Source organism: Zonotrichia leucophrys, chromosome 11 (assembly GCF_028769735.1).
Source record: "Zonotrichia leucophrys gambelii isolate GWCS_2022_RI chromosome 11, RI_Zleu_2.0, whole genome shotgun sequence".
In the NCBI taxonomy this organism is placed as follows: Eukaryota; Metazoa; Chordata; class Aves; order Passeriformes; family Passerellidae; genus Zonotrichia; species Zonotrichia leucophrys.
The window spans coordinates 1,455,588-1,479,858 of NC_088181.1; the positions used below are offsets into that span (position 1 = coordinate 1,455,588).

A 24,271-nucleotide genomic window follows, 5' to 3' on the forward strand; every position below is an offset into this window, starting at 1 on the left:
GGATTTGAGCTCTGACCTGCTGTTTTCCTTGCCAGGCACTTGGGGCACAGGCCCCAGTTCCACCCGCTGAGGCACGGCTTTGATGAGTGGTTTGGGTCCCCAAACTGCCACTTCGGGCCCTACAACAGCTCCGAGCGCCCCAACATCCCCGTGTACAGGGACTGGGACATGGCTGGCAGGTAACTGTGGCAAGGGAAACAGGAGAGATTATAAATGTCATTGCCTGGCAAAAGATTGTGAGACTATGGAAACTATAAATGAGATTGAAATGAAAGCAAGCTTTGAGATCCCTCAGTTACTGAACAACTGGAAAACAATGATGTGGCCACTGAAGGTGATCCCCTTTTGATGGAACAACACCCTCTGCTTGCAGAGAGCTCCAAGGGTCAGAGCAGACCCTACAGCTCAGCAGAAGGGGCCCAAAGAGGAGTTTTTAGGGAGTGGTTTGGGTCCCCAAACTGCCACTTTGGGCCCTACAACAGCTCAGAGCACCCCAACATCCCCGTGTACAGGGACTGTGGGGAAGGGAAACAGGAGAGCCCTATAAATGTCATTGCCTGGCAAAAGATTGTGAGAATATAGAGACTGAAATGAAAGCAAGCTTTGAAATACCTCAGTGAATGACTGGAAAACAATGATATGGCCACTGAAGGCAATCCCCTTTTGATGGAACAACACCCTCTGCTTGTAGACAGCTCCAAGGGTCAGAGCAGACCCCACAGCTCGGCAGAAGGGGCCAAAGAGGAGTTTTTAGGGTTTAAAATGTAACACAGTATGGTAATGTAATGATTCTTATAGGCTGTATGTAAATGCTATAGGATTTGTATCTTGTACTGGATTGGTTAGTGAGAATTGGAGTATTCAACACTGAAGAAGATTTATGGTATTGGAACAGGAACCTCTCTGTCTCATCCTCTTTACCACACTCTTGCCTTCCCTCTCTTTCTCTCTCTCAGTCCTGCTCCAGCTGTGGCTGGCAGTTCCCAGCAGGGCCCTGCACCCAGGCCCTTTGCAAAAACCCCAAATTCCTGACCTGGCTCCAGAGATCTCTCATCTCTGTCCATCCCCACCATCCTACCCCCACATCACTCCTACATAACCCAGCTCCTGGGCTGCTCTGGGCTCTCCCTGCTGCCATTTCACACCTGCATGGGCTTCAGGGCTCCATCCAAGCCAGGCCATTCTGGGATCCCCTGGTTCTGTGGTTCATAAAGGTCCAACACTGTGACCAGCCTGGAAGTGTCCTGTGGATGGTGCAGGGATGTGGAGCTGCCCTGCCAGAGCTGTTTGCTCATCCCTGGCACCATCAAGGCTTCCACTCTTGGAAGCTGCTCCCATTCTGCACTGAAAGACCTCTTTGTTCCTTCTCTTCCTGTTTGGAATAACTTTTTGTGTGTTTGCATAGCTCCATCCCTGCTCCCAGTCTGCAGTCTGGGCCCTTCTTTTCCATTCATTTTTCACTCTGCTGTTGTCTCATTTCACTGCTGTAACTCCCCTGAGCACTTCCCCAGGCCCTTCTCTGCCCTCTGAAATAATGTTTCCAAAGCAGCCCAGGTTCTGCTTCCAGCACTTCTCTGTCTCACTGAAAGTTGTTGTGTGCTTCTGAAATTTTATTCACATTTCAACCAGCTCTTTATGAATCACCAGGAGATTTTAAAGCATTTTGCCCCCTACAGCAAAAGGCCAGTCCCTCAGGTTTGTCCAAAACTTGAAGTCATTAATTTGCATCAAGCTCTGTCACCACTTTCTCCCATAAGAACAATTATGGTGACATATTTCTAATATCTGAAGAGTAGCTATGACTTGTTTGTCACCTCCTTACACAGGGGAAAAAAATCCATAAAAGGGGAAAAAAGTCCATAAAAGGGGAAAAAAATCCTTTTTTTGATGCTTATTCCTTAGGATTGATTTTTTTCCCCTCTCTGATTCCTTTTATCTTAAGATACTATGAAGACTTCAAAATTGATCTGAAGACAGGTGAATCCAACTTGACTCAGCTCTACCTGCAGGTACTATTTTAGTGCTGGCTTCTAAGCCAAGGTGACTTTCTGCTTTTTTTTTTTTTTGGAGAAATTTTGATGGCAGAGGATAAATTCATTTTTATTGTTGTTTACAGGAAGCTCTGGATTTTATTAGCAAGCAGCAGGCCAGCCAGCAGCCATTCTTTTTATACTGGGCAATTGATGCTACCCACGCTCCTGTTTATGCCTCCAAACAGTTCCTGGGCACGAGTCAGAGAGGGCTGTAAGTTCTGCTTTTTGGGGTTGTTTTAATGAATTCCTCCTGCAGCTGCCACAGCCAACCTGAGCAGTGCTTGGTAGATCCAAGGCATGGATCACCCCTCAAGTGTGGGTGTGCTGAAATGCATTATTTGCTTGAATTGTTGTTTCATAATTTGGCTTTAATCTGAAGTGAAGCTCACATGACCCCAGGGGGAGGAGGGGGCCTCTGAGCTCCTGTGCCAGTTGTGTGAGGAGTGAAATGCTGTCTGTGGCACAGATGAATTTTTAGGAGGCTTTTGTATGATCAGTGCCTCTTTTAAAAGCCTATAAATGGGACCAGCAAATAGAAAACACTCCTAAAAATGCAGTTTGGAGGAGGCAAAGAGCTCTGTAGACACTGGGAGTGTTGCTTCAAAGTTCCTAACCATAAGGAAAGCCATGTTATTACCTCCCAGTCTGTGGCAAGGTGGGTTTGCCTGTGTTTGTGAATTTTATGGCTGAATTCCTCTGTCCAAGAGTTCAAGGCTCACACCTGAGCAAACCCTGACCCTCAGTACCCAAGGGCTGCAAACAAAGGTTTGCAGTGGCAGCAGAAAACCTGATGCATGAGAAGGATTTCTGCAGCACAGCTACAAATGAAATCCACTGCACTCATTGTGCTGACCCTTTCTTGCTGCTCTGAGTGTTTTCATCTCCTTTTGCCTCAGGTATGGGGATGCTGTGAGGGAGATTGATGACAGCGTTGGGAAAATCCTGAAGCACCTCCAGCAGCTGGGCATCAGTGAGAACACCTTTGTGTTCTTCACCTCTGATAACGGGGCTGCTCTCATTTCAGCTCCCAAGCAAGGTGAGGCTCAGCTGAACCAACCTGGCCTTGGGAAATCAAGGCTTTAATCTCTCTCTGAGGAGAAAAAAATCCCTGTGTGTGGAGTCTGTGTTATGAGGTAGGAGAAGCCTCAAAAGACAGAGTATTTATGTTTGGAATAATTTATGTGCAGTGCTTCTGGTCACTGTTGGAGGAGGTGTCCTTGGCCAAATGGAATTTTTCCTGTCCCAGTGTTGCTGTTACCTGTGTGTATTTGCACTGTCAGGGAGGGAATATTCTGTAATTTATTGGGAGCCAGGCTCAGTAACTTAGCAGGGTGTTTACTCTCCATCTGCCAAATGCATATTTCAGCCTTCTGAGCAATTAGAGACACTTCAAGAGTCCCTCATTCTTTAGCTCTCATGAAAAATATCAAGAAGAGAAACGAGTTTTGTTAGCTAAGAAATTTTCTTGTTTCAGTGATGGTTTCTCTGTAACAAATCACTGCAAATTGATTTTAGAACCTGCTCTCTTCTCTTTGGAGCCAGGCTTGGCTTGTGGTTATTGAACCACAGAGCAGGGAGTAACCTGAGTTCTGATTTCAGCTCAGCCACTGGCTTTGACTTTGTGTGACCTGGAATCAGTTATGAGACCTCCCTGATTGTTCCTTGGCCAGCTGAGCTCCAGGGCTGGGTTAAAACTCCAGATATTCCTGCAAAGCCCTGGCCATCTCTGAGTGACCATTCAGGGAATGCAGGATTATTTTTCTCTCTCTTACACCTTCATCTAATATTGTTCTGGTACTATAAAATTTAAAATCATTATGAAAAAATGCTATTTCTGCCTGAAAGTGTCAGATTTCCTTTGGTTACAGACAGCAGTTAACACCCTTAGAGGAAAGGACAACACCAGTGAGGTATTTCCTGTTTGTTTGGGGTTTGGTTTTCATTTGGTTGTTGATAGCCAGGTGTCTTTAACTGTCACCATCTCCCTGTGATGAAAAGACACTCTTAAAATTTCATCACAAATGGATATTGAAAAAAAAAAAAACCCACAAACACAACACAACAAACAAAGAAATAATGACAAAAACCCAACTCTGGCCGTGTCCTTTGAAGAAGCATCCATGCAGAAATGAGAAATCATTTCAAACCAGCCTGGGTGACAGTGTCCTGTGAAATGCTGGTGTTTTGTGGGGTTTAAGGCTGTTTTTCTGTCCCTAGGAGGAAGCAATGGGCCTTTCCTGTGTGGAAAACAAACCACCTTCGAGGGTGGCATGAGGGAGCCGGCCATCGCCTGGTGGCCCGGCCACATCCCTGCAGGAGGGGTGAGTCTGTGCCTGGGGGGCTGCAGGGATGGAGGGCTCCTTGCTGGGCTCAGGGGGCTCTGCTTCACACTTTTACCATGCCCCAAGCCCAGGTGTTTGTGTGAATAAGGAGCTGCTGCTGCTGCCCCAGACAGCTGTGCCATTTTAATGCAAATTTGCGTTAAAATTTGTGCTCAGTTTTGCTGTGAGGCTCTGCTCTTGTCTTCCTGCTCTTTTTAACCTCTTTAGTCTTTTGGACCTCAATATTTCTCATGTGTCTGAACAAACTGGAGCATAAAGAGCAGGAATTTGCTCCCCATTCCCCATGCCCTGAGGTACTGAAGGGTTTGACCCTCACATCTCTCACTTTGGTGCTTGATGAAAGTCCCACTCAGGGAGGTTCAGACACCACACGATTGCTGTGTGCTGCCTGTGCACAAATGCAGATATGATCACTTCAGAATAACCCCCCAGTGGCCCTGCCAGCCCCCCTTGTCCCAGCTCTCATTACAGAAGGATGCAATCAGTCCTGCTGCAGGATCCCAGGGACAGCAGAGCCCCCTCCCCCTGGTGAGCATCCCTGAGCCCTGCAGAAAGTGATCCTTCATTAGCTGGGCTCTGTGCTCCAGCCTGCAAACTGGTCATAAATAAAACATTTGTGGAGGTTGCATTCCATTGGGGTGGTTTAATTGAGGCAGGCTAATGATAATTTATCATTTACATTTAGGAGGGACCATGAGGCAGCTCAGATCTGCAGCTGAGGGCAGGAGGGTGGTTTGGTTTCATTATTTTTCGAGAGTTCACCAAACCTACCAAGGATGGTTTATTATTTTTCTAATTTGAAATGAAAACAGTCGTTTTGTTTAAATTTAAACATTTCCATAAAGCCTTTGCAAGCCAAGTACAACAGCCCTGGGCTAGCAAGGGAGAACATGAAACTGCAGCTGAGTGTTTTGTTTGCTGGGTCCAAACTAAATAATGTGCTAAAAGTAAACACGCATTATAAATGGGGACGAGAAAATGCCCAAATTTAAAAATTCTTTCCATTGTAGTAACTCTGAGGATAATTAAGAACAGGAGGAGAGAGAAATCCTTGTGCCTGCTTCTTTTCTGCCTGGCTGGGACCTCTCTCCCAGGTAGATTTTGGGAGCTGCTGCTGGAATTCCTGGGAAGAGGCAGAGCTGTGTGTGCAGGGTGGGCTGGGCAGCTGAGCTGTGCCTGGAGCTCCCAGGTTTTGGGATGCACCCAAAATTTCTCCTCCACCACGCCAGTGTCAGCCTTCAGCACGTGCTCAGCTTCAAATCCTCCTTATCTGCTGCTCAGGAACTGTGATAGAAACTCACCTGTGTTTTCTGCTTGTGTTCTTGCCTTCGAGGCTCCTGCACTGCTCCTCAGCAGCCCTGACCACAGGTGAGAGACTTGTGTCCACCACTGCATTTTGGGCTTTTTTTTTCTGTACCTTGCTGTAGCTGCACCATCCTCTGGAGGAGATTTAACTGCTCAGCCCCAGTGCACTCCAGGTAGCTGTGAAATGTGGGAAAGCTGCTTCAAAGTCTCTCATTGCTCCTACTTGTCCAGAGTTGAAGGAAGCAAAGGTTTGGGAGTTCTGAACTTCAGCACAAAGCTGAAGGGTCAAGTCCTTCCTGTGCTGGGTTTGCTGCCAGGGCAGGGGTTCGAGGAGCAAGGGAAGGGCCAGGAGCTGTTTCAGGTGGAACAGCTGCAGCCAGGAAAGGAGGGTTTGTGTCTCTGGCCACTGAAATCCAGATATTGTGTGGAAAGCTCTGTCTGCTGATGGGAATGCTCCAGGGAGACCTCACTGCAGCCTTGCAGTGCCTTGGGAAGGAGGGAAAGAGATTTTTGTATGGGCAGATAGTGCCAGGACAGGGGGGAATGGCTCCCACTGCCAGAGAGCAGGGTTAGGTGGGATATTGGGAAGGGATTCCTCCCTGTGAGGGTGGTCAGGCCCTGGCACAGGTGCCCAGAGCAGCTGTGGCTGCCCCTGCATCCCTGGCAGTGCCCAAGGCCAGGCTGGACAGGGCTTGGGGCACCTGGGACAGTGAAGGTGTCCCTGCCATGGCAGGGGTGGCACTGGATGAGCTTTCATGCCCCTTCCAACCCAAACCATTCCATGATTCCACCTGGCAGTTTGTTAATAATTTTATTGATCCATAAGGCTGGGGGGTTTTATTTTTATTAAAGGACACATTCCTTTAATAAAAATACAGGAGCAGCAGGGTCTAAACACAAGGAGTGAGGGACAGGGTGGGAGCACCTGCCAGGCTCTCCGTGGAGCTGGGGATAATTGGTGCAGTTGGCTGGTTTGCAGGTTTTTGGAGGGGAAAGATGCCTCAGGAGTGTGTGTTGCTCTTGGCATCAACACTCAGTGAGTTCTGCTCCCCACCAGGAATATTTATTCCCACACAAACAGCCTGGCTGCACTTCCCTCCTCGGCTCCGTTTTCCAGGTGAATTCACAACAAATCAGCGTTTCAACATTCCCCACATCACATCTGCCTTCTGGAAGGATCCAGCTGGAAAAAAAAAATCATATTCTATTGGTATTTGAATCCTCCTCCTCTCTCCCCTCGCCCTCCTCCCCTTCCTCTCTCGTGCCTGCTTCCTGAAGGAGAAAAGAACATATCAACCCAAAGACAGCATTGCAACCTTTTCTTCCCTATCTCCCATGGGGCGCAAATTGAAATTGAATTAGACAGGGATATCAGGTCTGCTCGCTGTGATAACTGTAAAAGGATTTTATTTAAAAACACCCTGACATTTGTTCACCCAGTTTCAAATATTTAGCTTTCCTCCTTTCCATTCCTGGCGGGGGCGACTTTATTAATTGTCGCCTTTGATTCAGAGTTAAAGCTTGAAAGCACTGATAACAGCACTGGGGACTATTTCTTCCAGCGCCGTGGCCCACAGCAAAAGGATTTCATTTTCTTAAAGACGTTGTGTGGATACTGAGAGTTTATTAAAAAGAAGGGGGGGAAAGGAGGGGGAAAAAATCCGTCCTTACGTGCGTAATACCGGCTGTTCCTCACTGATACAGCAATATCTGATCTCCCTCCGTTTATATATTATTTATTTTCTCTGGGCTGTTGCCCTCTCTGGATTTTTCTTTTTCTTTTCTTGAAAAAAAAATGAAATAAATAAAAGGGAAAGGCAACTAGAATGAAAGAGCCCTGTTGACAGGAGAAAAATGGAATTTTTTTTTTTATTTTTTCTCTGAAAATACTTCAAAGTTTTATATAAACATTAACCTTTTTTTTTTTTTTTCCTTTTTCCTTCTTCAATGTGCTGCTGCAGAGCACAGATAAATCCAAGTGGCTGTGGCATGGGCATTTAATTTCCTTAAGAAGTTTTCTCTGCTTCACGGCAAAAATGTTGTCTGAGAGCAGAAACGTAATTGGATGATTAAAGAGAGTCATCTACATCTGGTGCTGGTTAATAAGGGCCAGGACAAGGGGAGCGTGGTGGCCCCCCAGGAGTGTCCCCACGCTCTGGATAAATGAGGTGACATTAAAGGCACGAGCCCGGGGTCAGCCATTGCCTCTTATCAAAAGATTGAGGCGCTGGGACGGAGCCACAACAGGAAAAGTGATTTTTGGATTAGATGGAGAAATTGTGAGAGCTCTGATTACAAAAGGGCTCAGCCAGGGGCTGGGTGGGGGGAGCAGGAGGGGTTGGAGCTGCTCCTTCTGCAGCTCTGCAGGTGGGAATGAGCCCAGGGAGGAACCTCTGGGGCTGGGAGCTGCTCATGGGCCAGCTTCAGCTCTGGGACAGGGCTCAGAGGGACCCTGGCTGTGTCCTCATGCAGGGACAGGGCTCAGAGGGACCTCAGCCATGTCCTTGTGCAGGGACAGGCACAGAGGGAGCTCAGCCATGTCCTTGTGCAGGGACAGGGCTCAGAGGGACCCTGGCTGTGTCCTTGTGCAGGGACAGGGCTCAGAGGGACCCTGGCTGTGTCCTTGTGCAGGGACAGGGCTCAGAGTGACCTCAGCCATGTCCTTGTGCAGGGACAGGGCTCAGAGTGACCTCAGCCATGTCCTTGTGCAGGGACAGGGCTCAGAGGGAGCTCAGCCATGTCCTTGTGCAGGGACAGGGCTCAGAGGGACCTCAGCCATGTCCTCATGCAGGGACAGGGCTCAGAGGGAGCTCAGCCATGTCCTTGTGCAGGGACAGGGCTCAGAGGGACCTCAGCCATGTCCTTGTGCAGGGACAGGGCTCAGAGGGACCCTGGCTGTGTCCTCATGCAGGGACAGGGCTCAGAGTGACCTCATCCATGTCCTCATGCAGGGACAGGGCTCAGAGGGACCTCAGCCATGTCCTCATGCAGGGACAGGGCTCAGAGTGACCTCAGCCATGTCCTCATGCAGGGACAGGGCTCAGAGGGAGCTCAGCCATGTCCTTGTGCAGGGACAGGGCTCAGAGGGAGCCTGGCTGTGTCCTTGTGCAGGGACAGGGCTCAGAGGGAGCTCAGCCATGTCCTCATGCAGGGACAGGGCTCAGAGTGACCTCAGCCATGTCCTTGTGCAGGGACAGGGCTCAGAGGGACCCTGGCTGTGTCCTTGTGCAGGGACAGGGCTCAGAGTGACCTCAGCCATGTCCTTGTGCAGGGACAGGCACAGAGGGACCCCAGGTATGTCCTTGTGCAGGGACAGGCACAGAGTGACCCCAGCCATGTCCTTGTGCAGGGACAGGGCTCAGAGGGAGCCTGGCTGTGTCCTCATGCAGGGACAGGGCCCAGAGGGAGCTCATCCATGTCCTCATGCAGGGACAGGGCCCAGAGTGACCTCAGCCATGTCCTTGTGCAGGGACAGGCACAGAGGGACCCCAGCCATGTCCTTGTGCAGGGACAGGGCTCAGAGGGACCCTGGCCATGTCCTTGTGCAGGGACAGGGCTCAGAGGGACCCTGGCCATGTCCTTGTGCAGGGACAGGGCTCAGAGTGACCTCAGCCATGTCCTTGTGCAGGGACAGGGCTCAGAGGGAGCCTGGCTGTGTCCTTGTGCAGGGACAGGGCTCAGAGGGACCCTGGCTGTGTCCTCATGCAGGGACAGGCACAGAGGGACCCTGGCTGTGTCCTTGTGCAGGGACAGGGCCCAGAGAGAGCTCAGCCATGTCCTTGTGCAGGGACAGGCACAGAGGGACCCTGGCCATGTCCCCAGGGAGTTCCATGATCCCATGCAGTTCCACCTGGCCCTGAGGCAGAGCTCTCCTCTGTGCCCAGAGGGGATGTGGAGATCCCTCATGGACACCCCAGAGCTGCCTGGACACCATCCTGTGCCCTGTGCTCTGGGATGGCCCTGCTGGAGCTGGGACTGGATGATTAAAATAATTTCAAGGAGAGGAAAAGGCTGCACTAAAATAAAGAATAGATGTTCTCCAAACCCCATCCAAGCTGGCCTTGAGCACTTCCAGAGCTGGGGCAGCCACAGCTTGTCTGGGAAAGGTCTCCCTTTGTGCCTCCCCCAAGGCCAGGCTGGGCAGGGCCTTTCCCAGGCTGTGGCCATGGATAAATCCTGAACTGAGGGCCCTGTTGGTCATGGGCAGCTGATCCAGCTGCTTTCCCAAGGATTTGCACAGCCAGGTTCCCTCCTGTGCTTCCAGCTCTGCACTTTGTTTCCTCCCAAGGAATTGTGGCAGGGTTCTTGCATGCAGCTTTAATAAGATGTGTTCCTGCCAACACCTCCTGATGAATGAAAGCCATTAAAAATTGAAATGACTGTAATCAAGTAATGTGATATTGTAATGTTAAACTTGTAATTAGGCCCCTGCATGTTGCTTTCTCCAGTTCTTTTTTTTTTCAATTTCTTAATTCTTCCTTTGTGTTCACTTTGTTCAGCCCAGCCTCTTAATACAAGGTTTAGGATCCCTTTTTCTCCCCTTTATTTTTGAGCCAGCATCTCATAAGAATTAATTTATCGTGTCATCATTTGTTACATTTAAATAATTTGTGTCAGCTTAGGGGCTGGGGGTCTGTTTGTGAGTAGAATCAGAGGTAAAAGGTCTTTGATAGTCCCAAAATTGTTCTGCTGGGATTGGACTTGGATTTTGGTCAGAAAGTGCTTTGGTGCTCACAGCTGTGGGGTTGTATCCAATGGTTTCTTGCTTCCCAACAAGTGCTGGGGCTGAAAATGCTCTTTTCCTGTCACATCTTGTGCTGGTGCTCCTGATGTGGCAGCATCTGCTCTAACTGAGTGTGTCACTGACTAATTAAACACCCTGCAACAGCTCCCAGCATCGGGGAGGGAGCAAAGGCTCACAAAGAATCAGGCAGAACAGACTCGGGAGGGTTTTAAAATATAAATAATTAAGAGCATAGAGATGAGTATGGCTTCCAAGTAAGGAAAAAGGGGGAAAAAAACCCTTGCACATCTCCATTGAAGCCAAACCCAGATGTTTTTCTCCCTTATTAAAATATGGACTAAAAATACCACAACTTTACAGTTCTTGAATTGTTGGAAATGGTTTGCAGATGAAGTCATCAGGCTCTTTTTGTTATTATCCATCTATCCCTGTGCTTTCTGGGAACTCTCTCAGGGTATTCTGGACTCCAGAGATGACCTGGAGAAGGGAACAAATCAAGGACTTTTTTCCCCTTGGTTTAAGTGCTGATTTTTCAATCCACAAATGAGCTGGAATTTGCTAAATTAAGTTGAGCCCTGTGACAGAGCACACTCCTGGAAAAGGGATACACAGGAGTGAAGAGAGGGAGAGGAAAATGGAAAAAAGAATAAAAAATGCAGATTCTCCCTGGAAGTGGTGAAATAAGGATTGTTTCCTTTGCTTTATTGTTCTCAGAGGAGTTCACTGGTGGCTGCAGCAGTGTGAAGGGAGATGTTTTCAGGCTGCTTTGGAGGGAACCTGTTTCCATGTCGATTTTCCTGAAGGGCTCTTTGCAGACGTGCTCCTGTTGGTTTTTGGTTGCAGGTCAGCCATCAGCTGGGCAGTGTGATGGATCTGTTCAGCACCAGCCTCTCCCTGGCGGGTCTGCAGCCTCCCAGTGACAGACAGATTGATGGCATCGACCTTTTACCTGTCATCCTGCAGGGCAAGCTCATTGACAGGTCAGTGATTATCCCAGGCTGCTCCTGCCTGCAGGGATGCCAGATTTGGGCTGGGTTTTTATCCCCAGCTCACGAGTATTTGATGGGAGCTGAGTGCAGGCAGCAGCAGAGCTGCCCCTGAGCTCCTGCTCTGCTGGAACAGGCTGGGCTGGGAATTCCTGACATGTGGCATGTTGCCATACACTGGAGTCTGGGGACAGATGAAAATGTCACAGGGTTAGCAGGGATCCCTGGAACAACATATGGCAGGAGGGGAGATAAAAGCCTGAGAACTGGGGACAATCCATTATTTATCACTGCAAAAGCTGCCCAGAGTGTGCTGGGTCCTTGTCCTGCTGCACAGCTGGGAGGGGAAGGCTGTGCTGCTGCAGAGGACCTGGAAACACCAGGAAAATCCTCCTCCCACCCTGGAGTGGTTCTGCAGGGACAGATTTGGGTGAAAGACCTGGGATCTTTATGTGCTGTCAGCTCTTGGGCACAGGCACCAAGATCTGAGAGCAAATCCTGCCAACAAATATTTTATTGGAAGTGTCAGAGGTCAGGAGAGGTCTTGGAGTTGGGGTTTTGGTGAGGAATTTGGCAGCCTGGGAAATCTGACTGCAATCATATTCTTTGGGAGATAGCAAGGGAACTTAGGCATGGAAAACATTTTTGGAACTCTTTTCCTTCTTGGATGAGAACCTTTGTGCTGTGAAATTCCTTTTGTGCCTCCTAAGCAAGGAGCACATCTGAGTATTACAGGAGCTTTGCAGGTTCCTCAAACACAGCCTGGTCCATCTTCTGGAAGTCTGGAAAGTTTCTTTGTTGTTTTAAAAGGGAATTTCAGTGCAGTCACCAACCCCTTGCTTGTGTTACAATAACAGGCACTCAAAGCACGTTGTGGCTTTTTTTCCCTTCTTTTTTATTTCCTTTTTTTTCCCTAGACATGACCAGGACAAAATTTTCACAGACCCCCAAAAACTTGCCAGGAAATGAAGTTTTTTTTTTGTTCTTTTAAGCTTAAAAAGGAAAAAGTGAATGGAGAAAAAAAATAATTTGTATCAGAATATTGACTACAAGCTGGAATCCTCCTTCAGAATAGAAAATGTATTTTTTTTACAAGGAAAAACTTAAAACCTTTAGTCAGGAGGGCGCATAACTGATCATTATTGGCTGTTGATGGCAAGGAAAAGAGACTGGAGTGCTGTGTGGAATATTTTTGGGAGGTTTTGTTGATGGCACTGGTTTATATCAGGTGCTGCACTTTGGCAGGTCTCTCTTGCTGCCTTTATTTCACTTCCAGGTGCATTAAGAATGCAGGAATGGGATTTTCTGGGAGCAGCTTCCCCTTCTTCCTGGGAACCAAGTTGTTTCCCCTTTGTTCCTGGTGACAAAGTTGTTTTCCCTTTGTTCCTCTTGGTGACAAAGGAGGGAGGCTCATTGTTACTGAGGCTAAAAGAGCTCTGAGGCCACTCCTGTCATTCACACAGGGATATTTCAATTTCACCTTGCATTTAGGGACAGGTTTTTGCAGGTGGTGTCACCAGGGTGAGTTGGTTTTGGAGTGGCATCTGAGAAGGAAAGACAAAGGTTCCCCCTGACAGTGACAAACAGCTTCACCCTCGTGTCCTGTTAAAAGAGCTGGACAGAGGAGCTGCACCAACAAATTACTGTCTCTCCTGCAGATAGTCCCTTCCAGTAAAATTTTGTGCTGTTCCCTCAATAAAACCAGGAGTGTTTTGTAGGGAAAACCAGCAGGAATGTTGCTGGGATGCCCAGGGAGCAGCACAGATGCAGCGAGTGAGATGCATTTCCTGGATGAATTATTAATCAGGGAAACCTCTGGGAGCAAGTGCAGCTTTAGCAGCGTGTTTACATGCTGCAAAGTGAGGTTTGGGGGGAAAAAAATGGAGAGGAATTAAAACCACAGCATGTCTGGCTGCCAGCTTTTTCCATGTGGAGTTTCTCCGAGATGTCATGCAGAACACGCCGGCATCTGGTGTCCTCCTGGCCACCCTGCCTGTGTGGCACTGCCAGCTCCATCCTGCCCGTGTGGCACTGCCAGCTCCATGGCAGGGCTGGGCAGAGCATCCCAGAGCCCCTGAATCCCCTTGTCCCTGGCAGGCAGGCAGGCACTTGAGAGCTGTGTGACACTGGAACCGCCACGCTCCAGAGGAAATCCCAGGGGCTGGGAGTTCAAGGATTAACAATCACTGGCAGCCAAGCTGGATAACGTTTCATTCTTGCACCCTCTGAGCTCTCAACTTGATGAACACTTTAAGAAATGTTAATTGAAAACCTTGCAGAGGAGACTATTAGGAGGCAGCCTGTTCCTGCCTGATATCCACATGGGAAGTGGGATGCCATTAAGGGGTTTGTGGCCCTTATCAGGAGGCTGGGCCCTGGCTCTTGGTGTTTCTCATGCAGCTCTGCTCTCCTTGCAGGCCCATTTTCTATTATCGTGGCAACGAGCTGATGGCAGTGAGAGCTGGGCTCTACAAAGCTCACTACTGGACCTGGAGCAACTCCTGGGAGGAGCACAGCAAGGTAATGGCACAGGGACCTGGGATCCTGGGCACAGAGCCCTTTAAACTGGGGGATGTCACCATGCTTCAGTCTCCTCAGAGCTGCCACAGCTGCTGTGCAGGTTTCTGTTGGGTACCAGGAATATTTCTGTTGGGTGCCAGGAATATTTCTGTTGGGTACCAGGAATATTTCTGTGGGTATCAGGAATATTTCTGTGGGGTACCAGGAATATTTCTGTGGGGAATCAGGAATATTTCTGTGGGGTATCAGGAATATTTCTGTTGGGTACCAGGAATATTTCTGTGGGGTATCAGGAATATTTCTGTTGGGTATCAGGAATATTTCTGTTGGGTACCAGGAATATTTCTGTTGGGTATCAGGAATATTTCTGTTGGGTATCAGGAATATTTCTGTGGGGTACCAGGAATATTTCTGTGGGGTATCAGGAATATTTCTGTGGGGTATCAGGAATATTTCTGTGGGGTATCAGGAATATTTCTGTTGGGGTACCTGGAATATTTCTGTGGGTACCTGGAATATTTCTGTGGGTACCTGGTATATTTCTGTTGGGTATCAGGAATATTTTTGTTGGGGTATCAGGAATATTTCTGTGGGGTATCAGGAATATTTCTGTAGGTATCAGGAATATTTCTGTTGGGTATCAGGAATATTTCTGTGGGTATCAGGAATATTTCTGTTGGGTATCAGGAATATTTCTGTTGGGTACCAGGAATATTTCTGTGGGGTACCTGGAATATTTCTGTTGGGTATCAGGAATATTTCTGTTGGGTACCAGGAATATTTCTGTGGGTATCAGGAATATTTCTGTGGGTACCAGGAATATTTCTGTGGGGTATCAGGAATATTTCTGTTGGGTACCAGGAATATTTCTGTGGGGTATCAGGAATATTTCTGTGGGGTACCAGGAATATTTCTGTGGGGTACCAGGAATATTTCTGTGGGGTATCAGGAATATTTCTGTTGGGTATCAGGAATATTTCTGTTGGGTACCAGGAATATTTCTGTGGGGTACCTGGAATATTTCTGTTGGGTATCAGGAATATTTCTGTGGGGTACCAGGAATATTTCTGTTGGGTATCAGGAATATTTCTGTTGGGTACCAGGAATATTTCTGTGGGTATCAGGAATATTTCTGTTGGGTATCAGGAATATTTCTGTGGGGTATCAGGAATATTTCTGTGGGGTATCAGGAATATTTCTGTGGGTACCAGGAATATTTCTGTTGGGTACCAGGAATATTTCTGTGGGGTACCAGGAATATTTCTGTGGGGTATCAGGAATATTTCTGTGGGGTACCAGGAATATTTCTGTGGGGTACCAGGAATATTTCTGTGGGGTATCAGGAATATTTCTGTTGGGTATCAGGAATATTTCTGTTGGGTACCAGGAATATTTCTGTTGGGTACCAGGAATATTTCTGTTGGGTACCAGGAATATTTCTGTGGGGTATCAGGAATATTTCTGTTGGGTACCAGGAATATTTCTGTTGGGTATCAGGAATATTTCTGTTGGGTACCAGGAATATTTCTGTGGGTATCAGGAATATTTCTGTGGGGTACCAGGAATATTTCTGTAGGTATCAGGAATATTTCTGTAGGTATCAGGAATATTTCTGTGGGGTATCAGGAATATTTCTGTAGGTATCAGGAATATTTCTGTGGGGTATCAGGAATATTTCTGTTGGGTATCAGGAATATTTCTGTGGGGTATCAGGAATATTTCTGTTGGGTATTAGGAATATTTCTGTGGGGACTGGGCCTCCCTCTCCTGAAATCAGGCATGAAGAGAGGAAAATGAGCAAATTCCAAGTTGTTCTAAGGGATGCTCCCTTTAATCAGCACTTAATCCCCCTTAATATTAAACCTTCCCTGCTGAATCTGAGCTTTTAGATGTTCACCTGTGGTTGGAGTCCCTGATCCTTGTGGGTCCCTTCCAACTCAGGATATTCTGTGATTCTGGGAAAGTCTGGAGCCACACTGAGCATGAGTCTCACAATTCCTGGCACAAAACACCTATTTTGAATTATTGAAATGGAACTGGGATGAGTTTGTTGGGTTTTTGATGGCTGAAAAGGAAAGCTGAAGGAAAGGCACAGTGGAAAATTCAGCAGTGGTTGAAACCAGTGAAATAAATGTGTTTAATCTGTTATCAACACTTTTGTGAGCCCACATCACACTATGTACACCATTTTATTTATTATATTTATTTCCTGGCTAATCTCCTCCCAGTTAGATGTTAAGCACTATTATTTCCTTTCCTTTTTGTGTCTTTCTTGGCTCTAAACTCTGGGGCATTTGCAGAGTGGCAGCTTCACACGTGTGCCTTGCTGCAGATCCCTTCAGACAGGAACCCAGAGCACCAAGGCCCAGCTCCCAGCACTCCTGACAGCAGCCTGGGCTTGGGGAGGGATTGTTTGCATGATTTAATTTTTTTCTATGTTTTTTTTTTCTTTTTTTTTGAACTTATGGAAGGTCCTCAAGGCATCACAGGTGCAGAACTAAGTGCTGGTGACATTTGTGGATATAAAAGTGCAGGGATTCTTTCACTGGGATGTCCTGGGGGGTAGAAGGAAGTGTCAGCTCCAAGGGAGTCATTTCCATTCAGGGCTGTAAATGTGTGTGTTTGTCTTTTTTCAGACTGCAGTGCTTCAGGATTTAAAGCTTGTTTTACAGGCAGCAGGCAGGAAAGGAAAGTTGGCTCCAGCAATGTTTTTTATGCTCTGTCTCGGTGCTAATTCCACACAGATAAAATGAGATCATTTATTTGTCTTGTGTGTGAGTGAAACCTGTTTATCACCCGTGGAGGGTTTTCCCTGGGTGGGAGGAACTGGGAGCTCCTGTGTCTGTGTGTTTGGGTGTAGGGGTGGCAGATTCCCACAGCAATCCTCGCTCTCCGTGCTGATAAAAGCACAAACCCTCATTCCAGTGGGGAAATAAATAAACCCCTGCATGGAACTCAACTCATTCCTGCATGTCTGAGTGTGGAACAGTGATAATGGGGACCAGCTACTCCTTCCAGAGGCTCTCCCACTGTGAGCAGTGGCAGTGCTGCAATTAAGGAATATTTATTTCTTTCCAAGTCTTTGTTTAACTGCTGTCTGATAAAAGTCAGCAATTATCCTGTACATCAGAGAGACGATTACAAATCCACTCTCTTTCCTGCAGCTTGGATCACATGAGCTTGATGTGGGGAAAATTGGAGCACATTAGTGGCCAGAGCAGCCATTAACAACACGCAGAGGAAGCTGAGGCTGAGGTTTGTTCCAATTCTCCTCATGTCTCCAAGCCATTAATTACAAACCTCGCAAGTTTAAAAATAGAAATAAATCAGAATGCAGAGCAGCTCCACAGCTCCCAGCCCTGCTGGAGGAGTTTCTAAGCTCACCTTACAGCACAGTTCCCTCTTTCAGTCACTGGGCTTCCCAGCTGTGTTGATATTGGACTCTGGAATCAAAAAGGCCACTTTGTTTGCTAATTCCATTTGAAAAACAACTATAAATCCATGCACATCTGTGGCATTTGGAATTCTGACTGTTGGCTGTTTGTTCAATAAGGTTGACTTGCCATCCCAGTAGAACTCCAGCTAATGAGGATTTGTTAATTGTGTGATCTTTAGAGGTCTTTCCTCTTTGTGAATCCAGTGAGACTTCCAGATATGAAACTCTCTGTGTGAGGGTCCCCACTCAGACCTGGAATATGTGGTTTTCCTGTCATCCATTGGAAAGAGAGCTGAAGTTTGCCAGATGTGGCAAAACAGCTGCCTGCACATTTTGGAAAGCTTTATTTTATGGGTAGGGGAATATTTCATGGTTTTGACAGACTTTAGCCAGCCCTACTTTCCCTTTCAGAATTCCCTTGGTAATTGACTGTGTGGAAAATCACTGATACAGTAAACTTGCCCTGGCTTTAATTCCCATTTTTGTTTGACTTTCAGATGGGATTATCTCATTAAAGCTGCCAGCACCCCATTTTCATGCTGCTCCTGGAAAATGGGGATCTGGTGCCTGTTTGGGATGAGCAGGATGGTGAGGGAGGATGTGGCCCCTCACCTGGAAAGCTGTGTTTGGCTGGGGTGTGAGTTGGTTCAGCAATAAAGGATGTACACACCAATAAAAACCTGCCAGGGACACAGAGCCTGCAGCAGGCACAGCCTAGCAGGGCTCTGAGGGCTCCTCTCTCCATCTGGCACTCGCAATATTTGCTCTGGAAACATCCCATGCAGGCAGCACACAGGTTTGCTGTCATCCCCCAGTCCCATGACAGCAGCATGCCCTTACTGGTCTGCATCCTCTGCCTTATGGCCTGGGATTAGGGCTTGTCATCTGACACACTGATGAATTGTGCTGTGCTGTTCTTCCCAGCTTTTGTTTGTTTATTTTTTAACCCCCAAGCAATTTTATTTTCTAGTCTGACTCCTGTCAGGAAGTCTTGTAGTCTCTGTGAGTGCTGGAGGATACCTTGGTGCTGCCTTTTCTGCTGGATTAACTGGATTTCTTGATGCTTGAGGGGGTGGTCTCTCTAAAGCATGAAGGGAAGGCTCACTCACAGAATCAAGTGGGAGTAAGCATTTTGTGGGACATTTTCCCTGAGGATTGCACAGGATGCTTATTTGGAGCTGTTTACCTGCCTTCCATCCATATAGGTGGCTCATGTTTACATAATTTGACATCTCTGACATTCAAGAGGTGATAAATGGGACAGAGGGAGATGAAAGGAAGCCTGACTTGAAAAATGTGTTTGTATTTTTAAACAGTTTGATAGAGGCAGAAAAATCTGCCTCCTGCACGTGGGCTGAGTCCCTGCTGCTCCAGGAGTGCTGGATATCAAAGCTTTTCATTGTTCACCTTTTTCTTCCTTGTAGCAAAAATCAGCAGTGATGGAAATAGCCATGTGTGCAGGAGCAAAGGGAGAACTGAGGAAAAACCTGGGGATAAACCTGAGGATAAACCTGGGAGATCCCTCTTGGACAGTGAAAACACACAGGACTTCTATTGACAGCCACCTGTCAAATGCTGGGGGTTTTTGAAAGCAGGGGTCTGAAAGGGTAAAAAATGGGTGTTTTCTATAAATTTAGAGTAGGCAGCAAGTCCTCAGGCTTTTGCTAATGTAGTGCTGGATGGAGGAGGCAGGAATGGGAGCTAGCAGAAAGGAAATTTCCTTTTCTCTGCCTCCCACCAAAAGCATCCAGCACAGAACAGCCCTTGGACCTCCCAAGAGCACTGAGACAAGAAGGGGGAAAAATAATGAAGGAAAAACCGTGGAAAACGCCCTTTGGTTGTGGGAGAGGGGCTGATAACATCAACCTTTGTGCTGTCAGTTTGTTGGGAGCCTGCCTGGGATTCCTGAGCTGCGGCTCTAAAGCTGCCGCTATTGTTTTAATGCGAAATGCCAGAGGGGTTATTCCAGTCAGGCTCTGCCATTGCCCTTCTCCTGCACGTGAAGGGATCGATAAAGCCTTTTCTGCACCGGGGATGTGAAGTCAAGTAGAACCTCACAAATAATGACATTTGATTTTGGTCCTCTGAGCATACGAACCAGGCATCGATCGAGCTCGCTGTGCTGCCCATCCTGGGGCTGCCCATCATTCCCAGGGCTGCCCATCATTCCAGTAATGCCCATCATTCCCAGGAATGCCCATCATTCCAGCAATGCCCATCATTCCCAGGGCTGCCCATCATTCCAGTAATGCCCATCATTCCAGTAATGCCCATCATTCCCAGGAATGCCCATCATTCCAGGAATGCCCATCATTCCAGGGAATGCCCATCATTCCAGTAATGCCCATCATTCCCAGGGCTGCCCATCATTCCCAGGAATGCCCATCATCCCTAGGGGCTGCCCATCATTCCCAGGGCTGCCCATCATTCCAGCAATGCCCATCATTCCCAGGGCTGCCCATCATCCCCAAGGGCTGCCCATCATTCCAGGGAATGCCCATCATTCCCAGGAATGCCCATCATTCCAGGGAATGCCCATCATCCCTGGGTGCTGCCCATCATTCCAGGAATGCCCATCATCCCCAAGGGCTGCCCATCATTCCCAGGAATGCCCATCATCTCAGGGGCTGCCCATCATTCCCAGGAATGCCCATCATTCCAGGGAATGCCCATCATTCCTGGAGCTGCCCATCATCCCCAAGGGCTGCCCATCATCCCAGGGAATGCCCATCATTCCCAGGGCTGCCCATCATCCCTGGGTGCTGCCCATCATTCCAGGAATGCCCATCATTCCCGGGGATGCCCATCATTCCAGTAATGCCCATCATCCCTAAGGGCTGCCCATCATCCCCAAGGGCTGCCCATCATTCCCAGGGCTGCCCATCATTCCAGGGAATGCCCATCATTCCAGTAATGCCCATCATTCCCTAAGGGCTGCCCATCATTCCCAGGGATGCCCATCATCCCATAAGGCTGCCCATCATTCCAGCAATGCCATGATTCCAGGGCTGCCCATCATTCCCAGGGCTGCCCATCATTCCCAGGGCTGCCCATCATTCCAGCAATGCCCATCATTCCCAGGAATGCCCATCATTCCAGTAATGCCCATCATTCCAGGAATGCCCATCATTCCCAGGGCTGCCCATCATTCCAGCAATGCCCATCATTCCAGGGAATGCCCATCATTCCCAGGAATGCCCATCATTCCCGGGGCTGCCCATCATTCCAGCAATGCCCATCATTCCCAGGGCTGCCCATCATTCCCAAGGGCTGCCCATCATTCCCAGGAATGCCCATCATTCCAGGGCTGCCCATCATTCCCAGGAATGCCCGTCATTCCAGGGAATGCCCATCATTCCCAGGAATGCCCGTCATTCCCAGGAATGCCCGTCATTCCAGGAATGCCCGTCCCTTCCAGGGAATGCCCATCATTCCAGGGCTGCCCATCATTCCCAGGGACTGCCATCATTCCCAGGAATGCCCGTCATTCCCAGATGCCATCATTCCAGAATGCCCATCATTCCCAGGGCTGCCCATCATCCCTGGGTGCTGCCCATCTGCAGGATCTGCCCATCATCCCAGGGGCTGCCCATCATTCCAGGCAATGCCCATCCCAGGATCTGCCCATCCCAGGGTCTCTTCCCCACTCCTAACCCATCAGCAGCAGTTTTGAGTGCCCAGGATTGAAGCCTGGCCTCTCCACTTGGAGCTGATCCCAAGGAGGATTTCCCCAGGAATGGCCAGGACACCAAGGGCACCGTTTACCTGTGCAAACAGCAAGAAACAAAATTTCCAGGCTTTAATTGGCAGCTGTGCTGTTCTGCTTGCAGTGTTCACCTGCTTTTTGGTGCTGGGTGAGCAGAGCTGGGCTGGGCTGGGCTGCAGCCAGGCTGAGCAATTGCCAGAGGGCTCCCGTTAACACAAGTGGTGATTCCATCTCCTGGCAGGGAGCCCAAAGTGGCAGCGGCTGTGTTTGTCTCATGTCTCTATTGACACAGCATCTGTGGGCCATTTGCTCTGGAAATGAAAGCTGTGCAACCAAAGGCTGCTGCACGCCAGGGATGGAGAAACAACAGGGCTGTGGGATTGCTGAGGAGGACGGGGTGGTGATGGCTGGAGCTCACCTGGTGGGCAGGGAATGCCGTGTTTTAATCAGAATCATTGAATGAAAGGATGGTTGGGGTCTCTCCTGCAGCAAACAGCTTTCTGTGGTGGTGCAGAACACCCTCAGGGCTGGGCAGGAGCTTTGGTGCTCTGTGTGGGCTCCCTGAGAAGGCAGGAGATGCTCCAGAAAGGAGCTGCTGGTTTGGTTTTCAGGCTTATCCAGGAGGAGAAAAGCCCAAGAGTTTGCTGAAGCACAGGGAGTGACCTTTGTGCTGTGTTTGATCAGTGAGCCCTGCAAATCCCAAAATCCCGGGGCTGCAAAAGCCCCAGGGCCATGGAGGGACCAGTCCAGGTGTGAGCACTGAGCCACAGCCAGTCCTTCCCTGAGCCCTGCAGGGATGGGGCTCCAGCCATTACCTGCATAGGGAACAGGGACAAAAGTGAGGAATGTGCCCAAATTATTGATCCCTGCACATTGCTGTGAACAGTGTGGCAATAAACAGCTTTAGGGATAACAGGAGAGAGGAATTGGGTGGTGTTATCCTGCTTAGGCAGCTCTTGCCTCTTCTCCAGCTCCAAACATCACCAAACCTACCTGTACAAAATAAATAATATTGAATTTTGTATATTTATAGCTTTTTTTTTACTAATTTGTTGATGAGTAGATAGAAAATCTTTGAAGCTCTCTCTGCAGGTTGAATATTGACTCACAGAGCACATAAAAATAGCAATATTCCATTTTATTTGCAGGTATAAACTTGGAATGCTTTAGAAATGTCCTGAAATGGTATTCTCGGGGTTTTATTTGCTTACCTATTTATTTATTTGACTTTTCTCCACTAGACTGCTTTTCAAGAGGGGACTGAGTGCTTAAATTGGAATGACAGGTGGCTTTGGGCTGGTGGCATCAGGCAAATTGTCCCAGCATTTTCTTTCCTGGGAATCTTTGGGATTGTGTTTTGGGCTACAAGGATTTCCTGGGAAACACAAGATAAAATAGAAACTGAGCAATGTCTAAACAAACACCCCAGAGACAAAAATCTTTCACACTGAAGCATTTGCAGCGAGGAGCATTGTACCAATTAGCAGGCTCTTAATTAAATTGCTTGTTTGATTTGCATCCAAATTATAATTTGGATGTTATGGAGGCTTTGATACCTTTTCATTAACTGGTCCTTTTGTGGGGGAAAAAACCCACAAAAATCTCTTTTCCCTGTGTGTTTCAGAGGCCTGTGGCATCACAGGGTGGGAAGGTCAATCAGTTTTGTATCCATTTAAAGTCCATTATTGGTAGGGCCACTCCAACCTATCAAGCAACTCCCTTATTTTTCCAGTCAGTGATTCAGGAATCTATAGCCCTGTGCAGATAAATGGGATTTCATGGGCTTCTAAACTTCTTGCTTTATTGAAAAGCAGAATATTAACTGCTCCACTGACCAGCTGTCCATTAAAAACACGGGATATTTTTAGAAAATTGTTTGCCAATCAAATCCTACCAACATCTGTAGAGAGCCTTTTCAGTTTGTTTTATAAGCAAATGCTACAGCTGCTTTTCCCCTTTCCCTGAAGCACTCCCATTTACCTGCTCTCCATGTCTCTGTCCGTGGCTTGGGGCACTTTGGGATTGTGAGGAGCAGCGTGGGGGCTGGAATTGTAAAACCCAGCTTTAACAAGTCCATTTGGGGCTGGGCTGGGCTGGGCTGGGGGGCCCTGCACTATTGCCTGCCCAGGGAAATGAGTGCTTTTTGCATTTTTGGCTCTTGCAGGGGTTTAAATGGGCTCTGGTGGCCCTGGAGGCTGCAGGCCAGGGATTAGGGAGCTCCCAGCTGGCAAAGCAGGGCTGGGGAGGGAGGGAGGGATGGGGCTGGCAGGGCTGGGGCAGATGGAGCTGGCAGCTCTGGTGCCCAGCCAGCATTTAACCCCTTGCTGCTCCCAGCTGCTTCCCCAGGAGCTGAGCCCTTCCAATCCAGTGCTGCTGCAGGGAAAATCCCACCCTGTGCCCCCCAGATGGCCAGAGACAGGAATGTGGGGGTGTCTCCCCTTCCTGCAGTGCCCCCGTCCCCACTGACATGCCCAGGGGAGCCCTCAATACCAGCTTGCCATGAATCCAATTGAAAACACACCGGTTTTCATAAAATTAACCAGATTTGCTTCATTTCTCAGAGAAACCAATCCCTCAGGTGCTGCCAGGAGAGTTTTCAGGTGCCTGTTGCCTCTCTGGATGTCTCTCCTGGGGTTTGGTTTTGGTTTTGATCAGAAGTGTCAAGCAATCCCATCTCCCTGGGGCTTTCCAAAGCCAGAAAAACCAGCCAGAAAATCCTTTCCACGTGCAGAACTTTTATGATTAAATGCTTCCACCTCTTTGTCTTTTGTTCTGCCATTTCATTTTAATGAATATTTTATTGGGATTATATTTTTATAAGACAAGCATGCACGGCCTTGCTTCAGCTCTTAGTGCAACACCACTTGCTCACCTTATTTTACCCCAGCAGCTCAGAATGTGTTTTGGAGATTGAAGTGGACTCTTGGTTTAAAACAATCCTGAGGTTTGTTGGTGTTTTGCTGCAGAAAGTGGCATCAACTCAAGTTTTGCTGCCTGCCCTGCATCACCTTTGATGACTTCTCTCCTTTTTCCTGCAGGGCATCGATTTCTGTCCTGGCCAGAGCGTGGATGGAGTGACCACACACACCCAGGAGGAGCACACCTACCTGCCCCTGCTCTTCCACCTGGGCAGGGACCCTGGGGAGAAGTTCCCCTTGAGGTGAGCCACTTCCTGGGCTGTCTGGAACCTCACCAGTGT

The 24,271-nt window shown here is 48.3% G+C and overlaps 1 protein-coding gene across 2 annotated transcripts in view; it reads left to right on the forward strand.

The window, feature by feature from the left end:
- The window catches only part of GALNS (galactosamine (N-acetyl)-6-sulfatase), a 44,913-nt gene that overhangs the window by 6,927 nt on the left and 13,715 nt on the right, over positions 1-24,271 (forward strand). For both annotated transcript variants that reach the window (XM_064723492.1, XM_064723493.1), the window contains 8 exons: positions 36-179; positions 1,943-2,009; positions 2,117-2,244; positions 2,930-3,069; positions 4,251-4,354; positions 11,268-11,404; positions 13,828-13,930; positions 24,111-24,232. In XM_064723492.1, coding sequence (XP_064579562.1) covers positions 36-179; positions 1,943-2,009; positions 2,117-2,244; positions 2,930-3,069; positions 4,251-4,354; positions 11,268-11,404; positions 13,828-13,930; positions 24,111-24,232 — 945 coding nt within the window. The remainder of the gene's footprint in view (positions 1-35; positions 180-1,942; positions 2,010-2,116; positions 2,245-2,929; positions 3,070-4,250; positions 4,355-11,267; positions 11,405-13,827; positions 13,931-24,110; positions 24,233-24,271) is intronic.